Below are 14,357 nucleotides of genomic sequence, written 5' to 3'. Positions count from 1 at the left end.
GGACATTGAAGTCAGCAACTTCTCCTGGAAAGGGGGGGATGGGTGCAACCTACAAGGGGCTGGGTGGCATTACCTACAGGGGGCTGGGTGGCATTACCTGCAGGGGGCTGGGTGGCATTACCTACAGGGGGCTGGGTGGCATTACCTACAGGGGGCTGGGTGGCATTACCTACAGGGGGCTGGGTGGCATTTCCTACAGGGGGCTGGGTGGCATTACCTACCAGGGGGGCTGTGGCATTATCTACAGAGGGCTGTGTATGGCAACAAATTTAAATGAAATTCATCCGATTTTAAAACGGACAGGGAAAAAAACAGATGCAAAACGGGTCAAAATCGGCCGTTAAAAAACGGCAACACGGCCCAGAACAGAATCGGAACGGTTGCAAAACAGCCGGGAAAAACTGCCGTTTTTATCGGCCGACACTCAGACCCTGTTGTGTGAATAACGCCTTATTTTACTTACCTGACGTGCCGCATGATGGACACGTCAGTAAGAACACTCCTCCTCTATGACGCTGTACGCAGCACGCGCCGCTAGAGAGGAGCAAGTCTGCAGAAGGAGCGGTCGAGAAGAGAAGTGGCGAGATGCACGAGGTGAGCGGTGGCCTGTATTAAAAACTGGGAAAAACAACACTCGGACCCTGTCGTGTGAATAAAGCCTACCTCTACCGCTCTCCGCTCTGGCGGCAATGTGGCACCTACAGGGGGACTGTGTGTGGCGCTATCTACATGGGTGCTGTGTGTGGCGCTAACTACAGGGGTGCTGTGTGTGGCGCTATCTACAGGGGTGCTGTGTGTGGCGCTATCTACAGGGGGCTGTGTGTGGAGCTATCTACAGGGGGCTGTATCTGACGTTATGTACAGGGGGGCTGTGTCTGGCGCTTTCTACAGGGGGGCTGTGTCTGGCGCTATCTACAGGGGGGCTGTGTCTGGCGATATGTACAGGGGGGCTGTGTGTGGCGCTATCTACAGGGGGCTGTGTGTGGAGCTATCTACAGGGGGGCTGTGTGTGTAGCTATGTACAGGGGGCTGTGTGTGGAGCTATGTACAGGGGGGGGCTGTGTCTAGCGCTATGTACAGGGGGGCAGTGCGTGGAGCAATCTACAGGGGGGCTCTGGTGGATGATTTTTCCATTGACCGGTAGCAGAGTTACACAACTGGAAAAAAATAATCCCCATCATGTAACTCTGCTACCTGTCAATTGAAAAGTCATCCACAACAGGGTCTCCCTCTTGATTTTCATTGTTCTCAGCCTTTTGGTTTGTCCTGCAACTGCTGCCGCCGTGATGAGCAAATGTTATATCCAAGATAGGAAAAGTAACATAAAGACGACATAACCGGATCCATAATATCTGTGATATCCAGACAGTCCAGAGATCCGCAGTGACAATGTGCGCATGTTATTTGCAGAAGGATCTGGCTGTGATTTGATGTGTTTATGCGGGATATTGGGTGTGGTTAGGGGCATGGCTTAAAATGTCCCTCTTTTCCAAATTCAAAAGTTGAGCGGTATGGTTTTATCACGTGACCCGCACTCTCACTCTTTGAATCATGCAACGTTTAAGAAAATGAACTGCACAGCGAATTACAGGAGACCTGATGTAACTTCTCCCTCTCCTGGCTGGTTATCAGTAGAGGCAGAACAGTTAGGGTATGTTCACACGGCCTATTTACGGACGTAATTCGGGCGTTTTTGCCCCGAATTACGTCTGAAAATAGCGCCTCAATAGCGCTGACAAACATCTGCCCATTGAAAGCAATGGGCAGACGTTTGTCTGTTCACACGAGGCGTATATTTACGCGCCGCTGTCAAATGACGGCGCGTAAATAGACGCCCGCGTAGAAGAAGTGACCTGTCACTTCTTTGGCCGTAATTGGAGCCGCTATTCATTGACTCCAATGAATAGCAGCGCTAATTACGGCCGTAATTGACGCGGCGTTCAAGCGCCTGCACATGCCGGTACGGCTGAAATTACGGGGATGTTTTCAGGCTGAAACATCCCCGTAATTTCAGCCGTTACGGACCCCCGCCGTGTGAACATACCCTAAGGGTATGTGCACACACAAAATAAAAACTGTCTGAAAATATGGAGCTGTTTTCAAGGGAAAACAGCTCCTGATTTTCAAATTTTTTTTTAAGCCACTCCCGTTTTTCGCGGCCGTTTTTTGGAGCTGTTTTTCCAGTCTCCAAAAACAGCTGAAGAAGTGACATGCACATCTTTTTTTGTGGCCGTTTTTTTACGCGGCCGTTTCTCATAACAGCCGCGTAAAAAAACCTCCCCATCGGAATAGAACACGATTTTCCCATTGAAATCAATGGGCAGATGTTTGGAAGCGTTCTGCTTCCGATTTATCGGCCATATTTCAGGCCTCCGGCAGGGCTTAGTAGGAGCACAAAGATGGCGAACCTGGAGGCCTTCATTAGGCCCACAGGCAACCATCGCATCCCCGCGATTGCAGGGGGCACGATGAGCTGTTAGATGGGGTTGCCCCCTCTAGCTATTTAAATACTGCGGTCGGTATTGACCGTAGCATTTAACGAGTTAAACGAGCGATGCCGCTCGTTACCCTGGAGTGTCCGCTGTAACATACTTCACTTCGTGAGCCCGTTCCATACTTTCCCTACCCGACTTTGGCTAAAACACTCCTATTTTTGGTGCGGATTGCGCATTGAAAATTCACAAGTTACAATATAACTCATTTGAATGGGGTTTACCTTTTTTTGAAGGATGGAATTAGACTATGCTATTCCTTCCTGAGAGATCCCGCAAAAAAAAAACGATACCGCTCCTGACATTATATGGACAGTAACGTCAGGAGCTTCCCAATGCTGGTGTCCCCAGGTAGAGCATCGCAATCACTCTGCCCTTGGGGAAGCTCCTGACATCACTGTCCAAATACGGACAACAGGATCAACGACAGAGTCCCTGGGCAGAGCTCTAGTAGCTCTGCCCGGGGAAAGCTACTAACGTCACTGTCCATTTACGTACAGTAACTTCAGGAGTTTCTCCAGGGCCTTGTATCCCACTGTATGCCATACAGTGGAATACGTTTTGGCTGAATTGAACAAAATCCAGGGCATTAACCAGTCATGTGCCTGACCCATGGTTTCGTTCATTGTAATTCACAACAGTACCAAAATGAGTTAACGCGCATAGCGTACAAATGTGAGCGCACCACTTTCCATTACCCAACTTTCGGTAATGGGGTGGCCAGAAATTCCTGATGGCAGCCCTGGTGATTGGCATTTTATAGGACAGCACAAATCACTGCCACATATTCATGGGGGGTGGTGCCACCTCTGTGATTGGTCAGTCTGTATAGACTGACCAATCGCAACAGCACCCTCCTCAGTCCCGTTAGAAACGGTGAGCAGGATGAGTGCATAACTCCTCTGTGCCATATTGACCTGTGATGGCCATCGTCAACCAGTCTTCTTCTGTATCCTGCTGTGAGTGATCATAATCTGTGTTGACTTTTTTTTTTTTTTATCGTAGCAGCACTAACCAGCTGTCTCTAAATTTCCCTGTCCCAGTCCATATTTTTAGGGAGAATGAAGAAAAAAAACAAAACAAAACAGCTATTTTACAGTGTTGTGTTTTTTTTGTACGCCACTTACCAGGCAGTTTAATTAATGTGTTAACTTTATTATTCAGGTTGTTACAATTTCTGCAATACCATATATGTTTTTTTTTCTTTTTTTTACACTTTTAAAATAAAACCACTTTTTATGAAAACATTTTATTTTTACTGTGCCCTTTATTTTTTGATAAACTTTATTTAACTGTTTTTTTTTATTCCCACTAGGGGATTTCTCAATGCGATCTTCTGATTACTGATATAATGCTTTGGAATACTCCGTAAAGCAAAGCATTACTGCCGGTCTAAAATTTACAGGCAGTCTATCAGGCTATGCCTCTAATAGACATATAATCATGTTAGGCCCCCAGCTACCATAGCAAACCCATCTGCAGCTGCCATTTGCAGGCCACCAGTTGGTGAGCCCCCTCCCTCTGTCAAACCATTTAAATGCTGCAATCGCTATTGAACGTGGCATTAGAGGGGTTGCCTGCACGATCACTGACACATATATGCACATCAGACTGCATACCACGAATGTACCTGATAATGCATTAATGGCTAAATTTATATCTTTTCTCTTTTTCCTTTATTTTTGTAATTCAGAAATTTTCTATACACATGTAAAAGCATAACCTTTGCAATCCGCTGTGGAAAAATTTATTTCGTATCACACGTGTTCAAGCATTACGCACCCCTCTAATAAAAACGTCCCAATCATCCCAGAGGGTCTATTCAGTAGAGGAGGCATTTGCCCTCCTGCAGATATGGCCAGCGAGGGAGAGGAGGAATTACAGCCCATTCCTCGTCATCCTCCTCATCCAGTGAGGAGGAACCCGCATAGGTGCTCCAGGACAACAGCTGAGGCAACCCCCTAGATGAGTGATTCCATGTGGTAGCCCTAAAAATTGTGTGTCTGATTCTGGATTTCATAAGAAGCTTAGGAATTCAGTATTGTCTTCAGGCCTAACAGAAATTGTAAATTTAAATGGTGGCCCAGACCAATTTATACTAGTAATGCACAGTGCCCACACTGTGATAACCCCAGAAATTAGGCAACCACCTGCCCAGTTAGAGGTATGTAATTAAAATGTACCAGCTATACGAGGGCATGCCCACAGGTTCAGAGTTTACGAAGGGCAGGACACCTAGAATGCCCCCTTCCTGGGAATTAGTGGGAAAATAGTGTGGGATTTAGTGCACCCACTGCTGGACCAGGGTTACCACCTTAACATGGATGACTTCTATACCAGCATCCCACTATTTAAGTGTCTCTGCACTAGAAGAACTGCAGCATGTGGTACCATGTGCAAAAACCAGAGGCCTCCCTGAAACTCTGATTGGTGCCCTGCTGTTTGCCCAATCAGTGAGAACATGTGGTCGGTCAAGTATAAAGACAACAGAGATGTCCTTATGTTGACTACAGTAACGGCAGCATCTTCGTCCCTGTCCGATTGACCACTACAATGGCCCCCAAGCCGGATTGCATCCTGGAATATAATAGGTACACAGGTGGGATTGATCTTTCTGAACATGTACTGACGCCCTGCCATGCGGGAAAACAAAAGGGTTTAGTACAAAAAAGCTGGCAGGAGGGGAGGACACTAGTCCTTTTAGAAGGTGCACGTATTGTAATAGGGCAACACTTTCCCAGCGAAATCCCCTCCACTGGTAAAAAGGGAAGGATCCAAAAAAAGTGGAAATTGTGTTAGGCCTAATTCAAACGAGCGTGTTCGGTCCATGATATACGGTCCGTACGTCGGCCACATTTCCCGGACCGAACACACTGCAGGGAGCCGGGCTCCTAGCATTAAAGTTATCTATGGCGCTAGGTGTCACTGCCTCGCTGCGGGACAACTGTCCCGTACTGTAATCATGTTTTCAGTACGGGACAGTAGTTCCACGGAGAGGCAGTGACACCTAGCGTCATAGATAACTATGATGCTAGGAGCCCGGCTCCCTGCAGTGTGTTCGGTCTGGGAATGCGGCCGACGTATGGACCGTATATCATGGACTAAACACGCTCGTGTGAATTAGGCCTTACAAAAGAGAAAAAAAAAAATCACCATTTATCAGTGTGATACCTGCCCCTAAAAACCTGGCTTGTGCCTAAAGAATAGTATATCACATATCCATGGATTATTAATTGTATCATTCATTTACCACATCATTATTCGAAAAGCGACATTGCGCCCACAAACCAATCCAGCAAAATCCTTGTTCCAAAAGGTAAACGGCACGCATTCCCTTCTGAGCTCTGCAGTATGACCAAACAGCAGTTTTGTCCACATATACTGTAGGTCATTGTTGTACCCAGCAGAACCTGTTTAAAACAATTTATGGTATGCGTGTCTCTGGTGGCACAACATAATGGGCACTGAAATCTGTGGAAAAATGTCAAATTTGTACTTATGGTACATGTTAACTAGTAACTATTTTGAGTGGTATTACTATCTGTCTTACAAGCAGATACATTCAGCTTTAGAAAAAAGCTAATTTACCCAAATTTTCTCTAAATTTTGGTGTTCTTTAAAAGTAAATGCTGAATCTATCGACATAATTTTACCTCTAACATAAAGTACAATCTCAGAATCACTTGGATAGGTAAAAGCATTCCAAAGTTAATTACCACAAAGTGACATGTCACATTTGAACACAGAAAAAAATGCTCTGTCAGGAAGGTCAAAACTGGCTTCTGCAGCAGCAAGGGGTTAACGTTATGGCTGAGCAGTGTATATTTAGAGAGGACAACCCCTTTCCATTTGCCCTTTTAGTGCTTTTTGATGTTAGACGGATGTCCCGAGTGGGAGAAAACCCTCTATATTAGCCAGAGCGGAGAGCTGTAGTAAAGAGCAGCTATATTTTGTGGACTATCTGTATTACAAGGTCACCCATTCACTAAAACGGGCACCGTGCACTATATCTTCTTCTGCATGTCCACAGATTCCCTAGTAAGAATAGCCTTATTTAGTGGATTAAACTATATGCTAATATTATTCGCGTGCTGAAACATTTTTTTCATCCAATCCAGCCTGTTAATTACATGAAAATCTTAAAACAACAAACAGTTGGTCTTTTGAAGTTTATTTTGCTGACATTCATTCATAGGTGAAATAAGTCCTAAGGGCTTCGACAACCCCAGGCAGAATGAAAATAAATGGTAATATAGTTTGTAACAAAGGCATACAATTTGATGTGTTACATAGCAGGCGGTCTCGGGACAGCATCAAGTGTTCTTGTGCGGAGAACCTGCTCAGTTATAAATTAGAAATCGGGACTTGTAAATATTAGACTTCTGGCATATGAAGAGTTAATGTATCCAAGTAGGTAGCACTTGCTGAATAAATTTAAAGCAAGTGTGTGGTTTTTTGTTTTGTTTGTTTTTTAAAAACATTTTAGCAGCATTAGGGTGTTTGTCTCTAGTCGTCATCCACAGTGGGCTTTATTGTCACTCCTCTTCTGATCTGTCCCCAGCCAATCAAACTGAAAAAAAAAAACCAGCAAAATTTTAATATAATGTATACATTGGGGGAAAAAACCAAACAAACAGTGGGCAAATTGATTTCAGTTTAGAGGGCTTCTCCTGGCACTGGCTTATATTAACCTGTGAATACCCATCAAGTATAGCATAGACTAAAAGGACAGCTATGTAGGAGGCAACCTGCCGGAAACTTCACATGAACAGTAATTATACTTTCATACGGACACTAATAAGTGGCTTGTCATTCTACCCTATACACATTCACCTGAATAATATTGATCAAAATAGGAGTTCCATCTTCTGTGTCCTAACCAAATTAATAATGAAGCATAAGGACCAGAAACCAGCACAAGCAACTCAAAACTTTTGTAGATGACAATATATAATGAATATAGATCATTTAATATAACATTTGCTTGTTACGGCAAGAGGAACACGACCAGAAATACCATGTTTAAGTGTGGCCCCTTCACTGCATTACCGGACCCATTTCTACTGTACTCCAAGTGGCTGTGTCAGATACTGAAGAGAACGCTCATTCACATGACATTTTTTGTCCTACATTTACCCCTTACCGACATTGACGTACATGTAGGTCATTGTTGGGAGGGGGTGTATGGAGCAGACTCACTGGCTGACACATTGCACTAATGAATCAAATAGAACTTCAATCCTGGCCCTTTAACCACTTATATGCCGTTGTTCAATAGAGATCATGGCATCTAAGGCTGAGGGGGGTTTGTGTCCTTTGTCACTTTGTCTTCAGATTTGCGGGTGAATTGCGGCCGCAAAAACACGATCCTGTGCATAAGACCCTTATGGCTCCTGTTAAGGGCTTAATGGGAGCCAAAAAAAGCACATATGGGTACACTGCTCCCATATGATATTATGGTATCCATTTAATGTAGAAGTCATTAAAAGTTGTTAAAAAGCTCATGGCATACATGTTTAACGGATGCCTGTGACATATGCCATATAGTCGTATACGTCACTCGTAGGCTTCCAAGTTAAAAAACGTGCTGTATACATTTTTTACGGGATCCCGTTGTATGTGGAAAATGTGTCACGAGTACATAGAAGCCAGGGGCCAGCGAGACTCCATGTTTGCAGGGGATCTCAGTTCAGGCTTATGTACACTAATTGAGAATATAGAAAAAAAAAAGTTTGTCCAAAGCCTCTGTAAGGTAGCAAAAAAAAGAAAAATTAGAACTTTACATTTTTTTAAGCCAATTATAGTAATAACGCCTTTTTAAATAGTCAATTTGACCATCAACAGATAACAGTCAGGCCAATCGTCCTGCAAAAACGCAAAGCTCAAGTTAAAGTTCAGCCAAGCAGCTTTTCTGTGGTAGACTATATACAGAACTTACCGCCAATGTTTCTCAACTCTTCTGCTAAGAGCGATTTTCTCTCCTACTTCCGTGCACACTGGATTTGTAAGCACAATTTTTCCTAAATCCGCTTTTACAGCACTGACACGACCTCCAGTGGACAAAGAACCAATGTTGACCATCAACACTTCATTCTTAGATAATTTTTGAACCTGAAACACAAAATACACATCTTCTTAGAAATGTAAGCGCACCTAACGTTTCAGGTCACTTTTCACAATAAGATGTCATTTGTGCGTACACGAGGAAGAACACGATTTCTGGCCATTTTAGGACTCGTATTCTGCATGTTTTAGCATTTTTCCCCTCTGCAGACTCGAATTCTCAGTTTTACCTGAGCTAGTGGGTAGAACCGAACTGCGATCATGTCTCCCATACAAAGTAGACTAAGTACACATGGAAAAGAGAACATTCTGCTCTGCCCAATGACTTTGTAGCCCACCCTGAGACGCTGCAGCAGCATTTAGGACATCAAACAGTAACGTGCAGTGTAGCTGTGAATCTAGCACTGGCACGAGGTAGAACATTTACTAGAAGCTGCAGCAGCGTCTGTGTGTAACACTCTGCTCCCCAGCACCCTTCCCTCTCCATAGACTTTGATGGGCAGCATATAACCTGATCCCTCAGGGAGCTGATAATCCATCCTGTCTCTTAGGATATAGATTTTAGCAGTGGACTAAGGATGAATTGATCAATGCCAGAAGCAAGGAAGTCTGCTAAGGGGAGAAAGAGGCATCTTTCTTTAATATATTAAAAAGTTTCTTATATTCGCTTGTACAATTTAATTTATGCAAAGTTTGTCGAAAGGTTAAAATATATACACACCACAAGAGATTTCAACACGAAAATTACCATTTTATTCTTGTGTTAAGCTCTCACCTTAGCTGCCTTCTTATCCCCCTCTGTACGCACTCCAAGGAGACGTCGTAGGAGGAAGTAAGATATTTCCAGCTCTGTGAATATTTCAGGCAATGCTCCAACTGCACCCAATACTTGCCCAACCATACGATCAGCACGACATAGAGTTGGGTCAATCTTGGTACCCACACCTGCATAAACGATGAAAGACGAGGTATAATTGTTAACTACACCTTATAAATAATTGTCTCGGTAACATCCCGTGGTCAATGTTGTCCAATCACTGCAGCCTGCAATTACTTTTCAGCCATAGTAACATACTGTCCCATGGCAGAGGCTGGACAATGTGGCTATGTGGTTATGTCATTACAGATAAAACATTACTAAGGCTTAGTGTTTACACAGGCCAGATGGGGACAGAAGCAAAATTTTGCTGGCATGTATATTACAGTTACTTTCAGGGTAATTTCTCCAAATCGTTGGACAACACATGAAATGTTTGAAGAAGAACGAAGACAAAGCTACACTGATAGCGTCTCTTACCAATAAGGCCTCCAGGAGCGGCATATTGTAGATCATTGTGCTCAGCAAAGAGAGACACAATTTTAGAAAAGATTGGCTTGCACATGAGCTTTCCTTCACTGTCTTTAGAGACTATGCCAGGACGAACCTCTATTTCTTGACCAACCTGGAGAATTACGAGAACACACACACAAAACAACTTTAGTACAGACCAAATATCACACCATATTACATTGGTTGTACAGAGATAAAAGAGTAAGACCTCATGCACATGACCGTAGCCATGTGCACGGCCGTGATTTTCGGGTCGGTCAGCCACAGTGTCAGCCGCGAGCCGCCCGCAAATCGTGGGCTGTGCACATGGCCTTGGCCATTATTTTGAATGAGCCCGGACCGCAGAACACTGCCGTAATAAGACATGCCCGTTCTTTCTGCCGTCCGGGCTCCGGGGCCATGCACGGACCGTGGAAACCAGGGTCGTGTGCATGGCCCCATAGGAATAAATGGGGCCGCAATTTTCCCGTGGATTTTCGGGGGAATGCGGCCACAAAAGCACGTTCGTCTGCATGGGGCCTAACTACACTTTCAAGATTTTAATAAGTCATAGAGACATATCCAAAGTTTGGATCAGTGGGAGTCCGAGTGCTGATACCCCCACCGCCTTTAGCCTGACAGGGAGTGCTGATCACAGCAGACGGTGCAAAGTGCTCAGCTGAGAGCTTTTGCACCTTCATTTCGGCAACGGTGGGTGTCTCAGCACCCAGACCCCCACTGATCCAAACTTTTGAAATGTCTCTTGGATATATCAAAAGTTTATAAGTGTAGTTACTCTTTAAACCCCTTCCCACAACAGCCATTTTTTCGTTTTACCCTCCCCACATTCTAAGAGCCATAAGACTTATTTTTCCATTTACATAACCATACGAGGGCTTGTATTTACAGGACGAGTTAGGGCTCGTCCACACGTAACAGAAATGCCGCATTTTTTCTGTCCGGAAATTCAGCAGAATTCAGTAGAAGCATAGTGGATGAGATTTAACCCTTTCATGCCGACAATCTGTAGATTCACGTCCTTTTCGCACATACCCCATGCTGCCAGGGCATGAGTATACAGATCTCTGTTCCAGCTGGCATAGCGCTGTGAAAAGCGCTCGGACACCGGCTGTGTCAGTGTCCCCGGCTCCCCAGCAACATGCTCACGGACAGCCGAACCGATTCGTGCGGCTACAGAGAATATGATCACCGTTATTAACTGCTTCCTGACCGCCCACAGTAAATACACGTCGGCACTTGCTGGGCTCTGTGCAGCACCGATGTGAATTCACAGTGGGTGTTAAAAGTGTTAAGCGAGAAGGAGCATCGGCTAGTTGAAGCACCACGTCGACGTACCAACAACAATGCAACCAGTCTGGAGCGCCCAGAATGGTTGGAATTTCCTCCTCCCTGATCTTCCTAAGGAGAAGAGGCAGCGGGAAAACCCTGTTACTCAGACGTAAGTGAACCTGCGGAGCCACCCAAGGGTCGACGGCGTATGACTCAGGAATTGCGAGACCAGGCGACAAAGAAGAGTACATAAAGTCGAGGCGGCAGCAAGTACAGGTCCGGTGTGCCCCACTTGGAACAAATGTGTGCGAACACAAGGGGATGAAGGGCCCCCTCCCCTAGGCTGATCCACTTGCAAGTGAGATAATCGCTAGTTGATGACCATGGGAAGTGAACTGCCGAGAGAGCAGGAACGTTAAGAGTGCAACAAACTGGAAGTGGTGAGGAAGAACCGCAAAGTGCAGGAAGCACTGGTGAGATGGGGAAATGGGAATGCATGATACTCGTACTAGATGTCTAGTGACGTTAGGAAGTCCCCGTTACGTGGAGGCAATAACCAACCGGAGGGACTCCATGCGGAAACGACAGCCCTGGAGAAAGGCATTCGATTGAGGTTCAGGATGGGACGGACTGAATAGTGCTTTTTGGGGACAACAAGATTTGAGTAGAACCTATGGGACTCCTGGCTTGGAGGAATGGGATCAAAGAATCCTTGACCCAAGAGAGATTCTAATGCTTGAAAAAGGAAGTGCCTGATGGATGGAAGCCATACAAACTCGATCTTGTACCCTGAGGAGACTACTTCCTGCCCCCCGGCATCCGAAATATGAGAAAGCCAGATATCCTTGAAGAGTAGAATTATGCTCCCATCTGAGATCCAAGTGGGGCGCACCATCAGGCAGAAGTGTTCTTTACCGCTGCTGGCTTATCCGCCTAAGAGCAGGGGTGCCAGGAGGAACGGGACTTGAAGGGAGGTCTGTTCTTGGAGTCCGAGTGGGACTGCTGGCCAGACTCCCTTGGTCAGAGAAATCTGAAAAAGGTGCTTGTTGCCTGGGGTAAGGAGCATGGCGAGCCTTTGTTTGAAGCATGCGAGTGCTCTTTCAGTCTGTGGCTTCTGAGATAGTCTCATCCAAGCAGGCTCCAAAGGGATGGGAGCTAACAAAAGGAATAGCCGCCAAGGAGCACTTAGAAGCAGTGTCGGCCGGCCAGCAACTAGGGAAGAAGAGGATGTACAAGCCACAAGCAAAAATCGTTCTCAAGGCTGAGCCTGCAGCCTCAAAGGACACTTTGGAGAAAGTCATTGGACATTTCAAAGGATCGCAAAAGGAGGCGGAGTGTTCTATTGGGAGTGTAGTGGTCTTGGCCAGACCGGAGGCTGCAGGATCCACCACTTGAGACGTAGGCCATTTGGAAGAATCATCTTCTGGGAATGGATACATGAGGTTCCGGCGAGAGGTCAGGGCGAATTTCTTATCAGGATGTTTCCATTCCTTGGTTACTATTTCTTCCAGATCCAAGTTTGAGAGGAAGGGCTTGTGACGTCGCATGGGGCGACAGAAGGTAACGAACTTCGCTGGGGAAGATGGGTCCCTGTCAGTAACAAGTAAGGTATGTCTGACCGCAGAGATGAGAGACTGTCCACCGCAAAGGACAGCTTGGAGCTGGAATCCGAGTGCTCACCCTCAGACAAGTGCTCCCTGTGAGAGGAAGAAACAGAGAAATCCCCTGGAGGGGGAGAAGAGACTGATTAGGCAAAAAATAAATATAGAGGGCAGATCTTACAGTTGCAGATGCTCTAAACGGGTGAGATCTATATAAAGAAGTAGAGAGTTTGTCGATGAGGGAGTTAACCCATAGAGGTTTAGCGTCAGCATTAGGCGTGGGAATAGCTGGGGAGGGTGGTCGTCCACAAATGCTTGTCTTGGAGGCAAGAATGCATCGCACAGAGAAGTATGCGGACCACATGAGAAATCTAGGAACAGGCAAAGTGAACTACATAAGGTGCCTGTCAGGAGGATTCGCCTATGGTGTCTGACATGGCAGTATAGGGGGTCACTGCGTTCTTCACAAGAAATAATGTTGCATTGTAATAGTTTGGACTTTTAGTGAGGAGGCAATACCAATTAGTTTTTTTATACATTACTCGGGAAAAAAATGTATATTCTATTTCCCCAATATTAGTAAAAAACAAAATCATTGATTTTTTTTTTTTTTTAGTCCTACAAGTGTACTTGAACAAGCATTTGTTAGATCACTGGTACATTGAACTACAATAACTTATGTACTGCAGTGTTTTGCAGTTCTACCACTCTCCTATTAAGTGGATGGAAAGACAGAGGGGGTCACCCATCCAACAGCTTAGGCTGCGTTCAGATGTACATCGGGACTCCATTCATGGGTTTGGTCTGACCATTCTGTGAGGGGAACCCATGAACGGAATCCGAACTGATTGTGTAAGGGTTCCGTTGTTTTGACAGAATCCATACCGCAGTCGACTGATCTATTCATTCTGTCAAAACAACGGAACCCTTACACAACGGTGACAAACGGAAACCATTTGCACAGGATCCGTCACCATTGAAATCAATGGTGATGCAAACGGAAAACCAATGGTTCAGTTTCTTGTTTCTTGGGTTCACCTGACGGAAAGCTCAGACGGAACCCATGAACGGAGTCCCGACGCAGATGTGGTCGCTATTGACAGTGGCAACTCAGTGGTTAAGACATCCGTAATCAGAGTTATCTCCGATCCTTACTTTTACAGTGAGGTTTCGGCTGTAATATACAGCCTGTGAGCCAATTCCATAGTCCTCCTTCCCGGCTATGACATACAGTTTCGTCACATGTCAAGAACGGGTATTAAAACTCTTTAAATTGCCCTAAGGTGGGAGACAGTATTGCGAGTTACATGATCTAAACTAACTGGTTGACATAGTATATAGCGTTGGTTCTTAATATCAGTATGCCATTCTTATGATCTGTGCTGCAATTCATTTTCTTGGATACTATATGCATTAAGAATTCTGATGCTTTTCATGTAACGATGGGTATACGCTTATTGTTATTGTATTGTATACTCTGTATTGCCAAAGATACAAATTTTCAATAAAAATATTCTTGGTAAAACAGTTTCAATTTATGAAAAGGGCAGCTTCCACTACATTTAAGTTGCACTGTGCTCAGGTAATAAGACAAACACTGAA

The 14,357-nt window shown here is 45.1% G+C and overlaps 1 protein-coding gene across 1 annotated transcript in view; it reads right to left on the bottom strand.

The window, feature by feature from the left end:
* Window positions 1–6,647: 6,647 nt before the first annotated feature.
* The window catches only part of EIF2S3 (eukaryotic translation initiation factor 2 subunit gamma), a 34,385-nt gene continuing 26,675 nt past the window's right edge, over window positions 6,648–14,357 (bottom strand). Inside the window, exons 9-12 of the mRNA XM_075854064.1 lie at window positions 9,853–9,997; window positions 9,331–9,500; window positions 8,431–8,603; window positions 6,648–7,062 (exon numbers count right to left, since the gene is read on the bottom strand). Of these exons, the coding sequence (XP_075710179.1) occupies window positions 6,999–7,062; window positions 8,431–8,603; window positions 9,331–9,500; window positions 9,853–9,997 (552 nt within the window). The 3' untranslated portion in view covers window positions 6,648–6,998. The remainder of the gene's footprint in view (window positions 7,063–8,430; window positions 8,604–9,330; window positions 9,501–9,852; window positions 9,998–14,357) is intronic.

This window comes from Rhinoderma darwinii, chromosome 2 (assembly GCF_050947455.1).
Source record: "Rhinoderma darwinii isolate aRhiDar2 chromosome 2, aRhiDar2.hap1, whole genome shotgun sequence".
In the NCBI taxonomy this organism is placed as follows: Eukaryota; Metazoa; Chordata; class Amphibia; order Anura; family Rhinodermatidae; genus Rhinoderma; species Rhinoderma darwinii.
This window is presented reverse-complemented; position numbering and strand designations above follow the sequence as displayed.